Source organism: Mustela nigripes, chromosome 13 (genome assembly GCF_022355385.1).
Source record: "Mustela nigripes isolate SB6536 chromosome 13, MUSNIG.SB6536, whole genome shotgun sequence".
NCBI classification, from domain to species: Eukaryota; Metazoa; Chordata; class Mammalia; order Carnivora; family Mustelidae; genus Mustela; species Mustela nigripes.
In genome coordinates, this window is record NC_081569.1 from 59,775,176 (window position 1) to 59,781,950 (window position 6,775).

Genomic DNA, 6,775 nt, shown 5'->3' on the forward strand with positions numbered 1-6,775 from the left:
CGGGGCTCGATCCCAGGACCCTGAGATCATGACCCCTGCCCCTGCCTAAAGCAGAGGCTTAACCCACTGAACCCCTCTATTTAAATGATTGACAACTGGCACCTTGGTCCTTCTGCGGACTGAATGCGAAGATCAAAGACTAGGTCCAATCACCTTGACCCAGAGTTTGACCAGTGGTTGAGCTTTAGACTGTAAAGAGTCCCTTCATGCTCAGGCTCTGAAGCATGTGGTCCCCCACCCCAAGACCTTGTGGACAGTTGGAAGGATCAGAGCAAGGAGGTTTAGAGGGCCCAGCATTGCTGGAGAGCCCGAGCGCTGAGGGAGGTGCTCTAGAAAGGAGGGGCAGAGGGGCGGGGCAACACCCGCTTGGTGAGGTCATGGGAAAGCAGCTCTGGCGCTGATACCTGGGGAAACCCGTTCCTAGGCTGCTTCCCACGCTAGCTCTCCTGGGAACCAGCTAAGCCCCAAGCGGGGAGCCCCAGACCTGCCCCCCCCAGTCCAGTTCCCATCACACTGTCTCATCTAGTCCAGCCCCCACCTATCAGTTTGGCCTCAGACCTTCAGTGCCCAACCTATCTATCCTGGCTGCTGGGCCTTGAAGAGGGCTCTGAGAGGGCAATGGGCAGACAGCTTCAGGAAATGACACAGAGACAGCAGCTTCAGAAACCTAAGACTTTATTTGTAGACTCTGTACCGTCCTACCTTCTAGGCTGTGGCCTTAGAGAAAAGTGACCCCAGCCCCTTCCTCCTCTAGGCTCTAGGTCGCAGCTCCTCCCCCTCCTCTTGCTGGGCCTTGCCTCTCACTTCCTGCCCAGCTCCTGGCCCAGCCAGTTTGGGCAGTGCCTAGGGAGCCCTGAGTCCCAGTTCTTCCCAGGGACCAGCCCTGCCCTCCCGGGCCCTGGGGGCAGAGGGCAGCCCAGGTGTCAGCCTTACTCTTCAGCTGCCCCACTTTTCTGCTCTCCTTGCTCTTCCCTCTTCCAAACCTAGCCCTCTGACCTGCCTCCTCACCATACTGCCTCCTGTCCCAAGGCTCCAAGACCTCACTTTCAGCTCCCCTCTCTGTCTCTCCTTGACTTCTTACCCAGTCCATCCCGAACTTCTCTCCAAATCAGGGCTGGACACCCTCCTGCCCTCCAAAATGCCTGGCTCTTCCTCTCCCGCTGTGCCAAGGTGGGGACCACCATAGGGGGTCCTAATTCAGCCAGGCTGACCTGGGGGCTCATGATAAGAAACTGGGAATCGGATCCCAAAATGCTTGGAGGTGACGTGGCTGGCACTGTTAAGACCAGCCCACGAAAATGAAAGTGCTGGGATTTGATTTCTCTGTCACCCTGACCACAGAAATCCAAATCAGAGCCCCTCACCTATTAGAGCAGGCAGTTGGAGGCCTATGTCCTCACAGTGTTCAGATGGAACTGAGTCCCATGGGGTGGCCTGGCCCTGCCAGCATCCCCCCTCAAAGGCCCCAGTTTCCAGAAGTCTGTGGGCTTATGCCTACTACTCCCTAGCCACCGAGGCTCTTCAAACAAAGCAAAAGAACTTCTTCCAGCGGCAGCGGGAGAGAGTACGCACACCTTTGGCATTCAGTTTCTTCTCCAACCGGGCTTTATGTTCAATGGCGCTGAGAATAGCCGAGTCAAACACCTCTTTCAAGTTCTTCTGCGTCAAAGCGGAGCACTCAAGGTAGCAGGAGGCTCGGATTTTCTCTGCTAGACCCTGAGCCTGGGGTTGGGGCACGGGGCCCTCCCGGCCCCCCTGGTCCAACTGAATCAGTACATTGACATCGTCCCTCAGGTCGGCCTGCGTACCCACCAGCAGCACGGGTGCCTGGGGGTTGTGAGTGCGGATCTCCGGCAGCCATTTCTCTGTGATGTTCTGGAAAGAGCTGGGCTGCACCACGCTGAAGCAGGCCAAGAAGACATCGGTATCCGGGTAGCAGAGAGAGCGAAGGCGGTCAAAGTCTTCCTAGGATGGGAAGGCCTGATCATTAGCAGCATTATTCCCTGCCACAGGTATTGGGAATCTGATTGTCACCGGGGTTGCAGACCTGAGAGTCAGAAGGGCCCAAGACCTTCTCCATTCCTTATCCATCTAGGGTCCTCCCAGGCTCCAGCCCACCTTCTCCCAGTCCATTAGAGGTCGCCCCCAGCTCCTCACCTGTCCCGCTGTGTCCCAGAGCTCAATGCGCACCGGCGCTCCATCCACCAGGACTTGCACTATAGGGTCAGGGAGGGGTGCGGTGGCGGGGGGGGGGGGGCGGCGAGTTAGGAAGAGCGTCCAGAACCCCACCAGACCTCACCAGCGCCACCTCTGGGCTTTCTCCCGCCTCCCTCCCGGGGGACTCCCTTGCCCTCCCGGCCCCGAGCTGGCCCCGGCCGACGAGTGCACAACCCTATCCCCAACCACGCGGCCGCCGGGGCCGTTGAACGTACCGGAGAAGGTGTCCAGCGCTGTGGGCCGGTAGCGCGCGGGGTATCCATTGCAGGTGTAGCTGACGATGAGGCTGCTCTTACCCACGGCGCCATCGCCCACCAGCACACACTTGATACCCAGCTCCGGGGGCGCGCTGCCCCGCCGCGGGGGAGGGGTCGGGGCCCGGAGCGGGGACGACTCGGCCTCGCTCAGCTCCCGCGGGGGCATGGCCCGCTCCGGGGACAGCCCGGGACCAGGCTCCGCTGCGCTCCGGAAAGCAGGTGCCGCAGCCCACCTCCGACTGAGTCAGCCAAGGCCCGGCGCGCTGGCCCGCCGCTAACCCCGGGTATATGTGGGGCCCCGCCCACCTCATCTGCATGTCCCGAGCGGACTCGAACCCCGCCCACCCGCCAGGCCTCCAGCCGCGCCTTGCGCCGCAGTGCACCGCATGAGGCCAGGCAATCACAAACGCCGGGAGGAAGGGAGGCAGGACGAAAACTGGAGCTCAGGGAATCGCAGGTGCAAAGACAAAGAATCGCCAAAATGAGGCAGATCGAGGTATCTTGGCGGAGAACGCTATCCAGGATTTATCGTTAAGAGGAAGAAGCAAGTTGTAGCACACACAATACAGCCTGTTCAAATTAAACCTTTGTTGAAAATAAAAAAAACCTAGATATATGTTTGCACGAGTATGAAAGTCTGGATAATAATTTTCTTAATTAACGAATGATTTTTAAAAAATGTATACACCATGGCGGCCCCTGGCTGGTTCAGTCCTTAGAGCATTCAATTCTTGATCTCAGGAATGTAATGGGTTACTTACAGATTATTTCAAAATAAAATCTTAAAAAAAAAATACAGATCATAAAGAGAAGATAAACTCAAGCATGAATACATCAAGCAGGAATTTACTGTAGTCCCAGGGAATAGCTCCCTCTAGATTAGGCCTGGAGGCAGGTCTTAAACACCTTCACTATATTCTGCTAAAGGAATTCGGGGTGCTGGAGAATCTAGCTGAAGAGGATCTCCAAGGACAGTTCTCCATTTGAGTATTTTCTAAATCCCCAAAGTCCCTAATACTATCTTCATCATCATCATCACAAACACATAGTAATTTACCTCTTTGTTGACGCTGTTCTGGGCCACCCACTGTCCTTTACAGAAGGGGTTAGTGAGACCATATATGCCAGGTAGCTCTAGGAAGGTCACCCAAGAGAGCTAATTTCATTTCTATTTTGCAGCCGTACCAAGTGACATCAGGCCCAGAATCCTTTCTCTGAATTCCAAGATAGTCTTTCATCTCAGCCTGTATGAAGATCATTAAAAACACCTCGTTCTTGAGTTGTTGCAGGGAGAATGTTGGGAGGGGAGGAGGCAATGAACATTAAAGAAAAGAGATAATCCCCCCAAAAAAGAAAAGCAAAGAGATAATCTTATTTCTTATTACTACCAATAGTATAAAAATCCACAAATCCAAATCTCGAAATCTCGTTGAAAAAGTGTCAGGATCCCTGATTTTTATTTTTTCTTCCTTCCTTCCTTGTCAAGAATTGAGGACAACACCTAGAAAGTTGCTGATTTAACCATTAAAATCTTGACTATGGGAAATGGTAGGATCCTGTCCAATATCCACTTCTATATCCCAATGTCTCCCTCCTACATTCCCTACATCCAAATATCTGGGGATCCTAATAATCCCTGATTATAGGCCCAAAGACTTCTCAGACATATCCACCTATATTTATTCATCTAGCAGATGAAAGAGGCCCCAAAGTGTTGTCTTACCACTGTATCCCCCAGGAGGTCCAAAAGCTGTTCTTTTTGCTATCCAGGAAAAGGAGACAAGAATGGGGATTTGAAAAGACAGGTAAACCAGGAGACCCATCCTAGTATTCCTAGTTCTTCCACTCATTAGCTTTGTGACTTCTCAGAAATTCCTTGATCCGGCTTAGCATTATAAAATGACAAGTGAAAAAAAAATTAAAATAAAATAAATGACAGGTGAAGCCTGTTTATTTTTGAAAACCTTTCTAGTGCTAGCAATCTGTGATTCAGTGAACCAGGTGTCGGGGACAAAATTACTACACACACACGTGGGGGCTCTTCTTCACAGAACTCTTGTCCTTTTGCCCAAGTTTTAATAATAGTTTAATTGTAGCTATAAATTTGAGGGTAATCTTGTTTAATCCTTTCTGCAGGAATGAAGGGTATATAAAAATAATACACAAATGGGGGAAGGTGTCTGCCGGCGTGAAAGCCCTGACTGGGCCTGTGACAGGCCCCATGGGTGGGGACACTTTCTGACCTAGGTCCCTCTGTCTGAGCTGGTTTAAGGACAGTCTTGCCTGCAAGAAGGGGAGGGTGGAGACAACCCTGGGAGCTGGTGAGTCACCTGTTTCTCAGCTAAGGACTTGCCATTGTAGCAGCTACAGCTGGCAAAGTCCCCTCCTAATGGTGGGTTGAGTCTTACTCCTGCCTCCCCCACAACCCGGACAGATTGTCCATCCTAACCTCCAGTCAGACATTTGCTAAGATTTAAACTTGACCCTAACATTCTCTCTAGAGAAATGTTTGATTCAAGGGCTGGGGCAGGAAATATACAAGATGAGCCAGGAACATTCTGTGGTACAGAGAGTAAGGACGCCCTAAACGCAAGAAAGGGAAGATGGAGGCACATCAAACAGACACCAAACCAACTAACTGAAAGAGTTTCCAAAGGCCAAATCTGGAACAAGTTGAGCAACAAAATTAAGACATATTGGATTATGACCCAAAGAATAACATAAATATCCACAAGGCTATTCTGATATAAATAAACGATTGAGTACCTAAATCAATAGGCCATCATAGACAAATTTCCCATGGAGAATTCCAAATAATATGTGTAGAACCAGGAAGAGGAACATAACCCCCAACTCCTTAAGAGTGGGGCTGTGCATAGTGACTTACTTCCAAGGAGGACGGTATGAAAAAAGTGGAGGGGGAATGAATAACTTCACAGTGGAGAATCCTGATGAACTCTCCCTCAACCTGGTGATCAAGATGAAGATCAACATTGATAAGTCAAGTTGATAGTTATGTACGCTTGATATGATGTAATGAGAATGGCATTTTTCCTCTGTAGTCTTCCCTACTAGAACCGAGGTCTAATCATGAGAACAACGTCAGGAAAGTTCCATCTGAGGGGCACCTGGGTGGTTTAGTTGGTTAGGCGTCTACCTTCAGCTCAGGTCATGATCCCAGGGTCCTGGGATTGAGTCCCGAAACAGGTTCCATGCTCAGCAAAGAGCCTGCTTCTCCTTCTCCCTCTCCCTGCCACTCTGCCTACTTGTGCTCTCTCTCTCTCTGTCAAGTAAATAAAAAGAAAAAAAAATCTTAAAAAAAAAAAAGAAAGAGGGGCGCCTGGGTGGCTCAGTGGGTTAAGCCGCTGCCTTCGGCTCAGGTCACGATCTCAGGGTCCTGGGATCGAGTCCCATATCGGGCTCTCTGCTCAGCAGGGAGCCTGCTTCCCTCTCTCTCTCTCTCTCTGCCTGCCTTTCTCTCCATCTACTTGTGATCTCTCTCTGTCAAATAAATAAATAAATAATCTTAAAAAAAAAAAAAAAGAAAAAAAAAGAAAGAAAAGTTTCATCTGATAGACATTTTATGAATTGCCTGCCCAGTCCTCCTCCAAACTGTCAACGTCATAAGAAACAAGGAAAGTCTGAAAAACTGCTGAGAGTTGAGGGGAGCCTGAGGAGAATGGCTACTGAATGTAAGTAATATGGTGTGTGGACCGATTCTGGAGCTGAAGGAGGATCTTAGGGGGAAACTGAGGAATTCCGAACACAACTTGAATTTAGTTAACAGTAATGTATCCATGCTGGTTCGTTAATCATGACAAATATAACCACATAATGTAAGATGTTCATCAGAGGGGAACCTGGGTTGGAGGTATATGGAAATTATCTTCTCAACTTTTCCTGTAAATGTAAACAGTTTATTTAGAAAGAAAGAAAGAAAAGAAAACACTCAAAAAACCAAAACATGGCCCTGACATTGAATCATGGCAGTAATAACCTTTAGTTTCCAAAATGTCTGACACAGGTGTATGGGGCTTAGAAATTAGTGCTTTAATTTCTCTGTCTTATGGGAAGCAAAGCGAGACGGCTGGGGGAGAGGGTGAGTATACTGGGGCCCAGAGGAACTAGGGGACTTGCCCAATATTAAAGAGGCTATTAAGTGCTGGACACTTCACAGGTTCACCCTCAGGTGTGGCCAAGTTCATGAGCATTTCTCTTGTTCTCTTATCTTATTTAAAATTATTGTTTATTGAGGCACCTGGGTGGCTCAGTCATTAAGTGTCTGGCTTGGCTCAGGTCAT

The 6,775-nt window shown here is 49.9% G+C and overlaps 1 protein-coding gene across 1 annotated transcript; it reads right to left on the reverse strand.

The window, feature by feature from the left end:
• Positions 1-658: 658 nt before the first annotated feature.
• On the reverse strand, positions 659-2,759 carry RHOV (ras homolog family member V). Its single transcript, XM_059371178.1, has 3 exons — positions 2,433-2,759; positions 2,158-2,216; positions 659-1,965 (listed from the first exon to the last, which is right to left on the reverse strand). Exons 1-3 carry the CDS (start codon positions 2,638-2,640, stop codon positions 1,522-1,524), a joined length of 711 nt encoding a protein of 236 aa, XP_059227161.1. The 5' UTR covers positions 2,641-2,759; the 3' UTR covers positions 659-1,521.
• Positions 2,760-6,775: the final 4,016 nt, after the last annotated feature.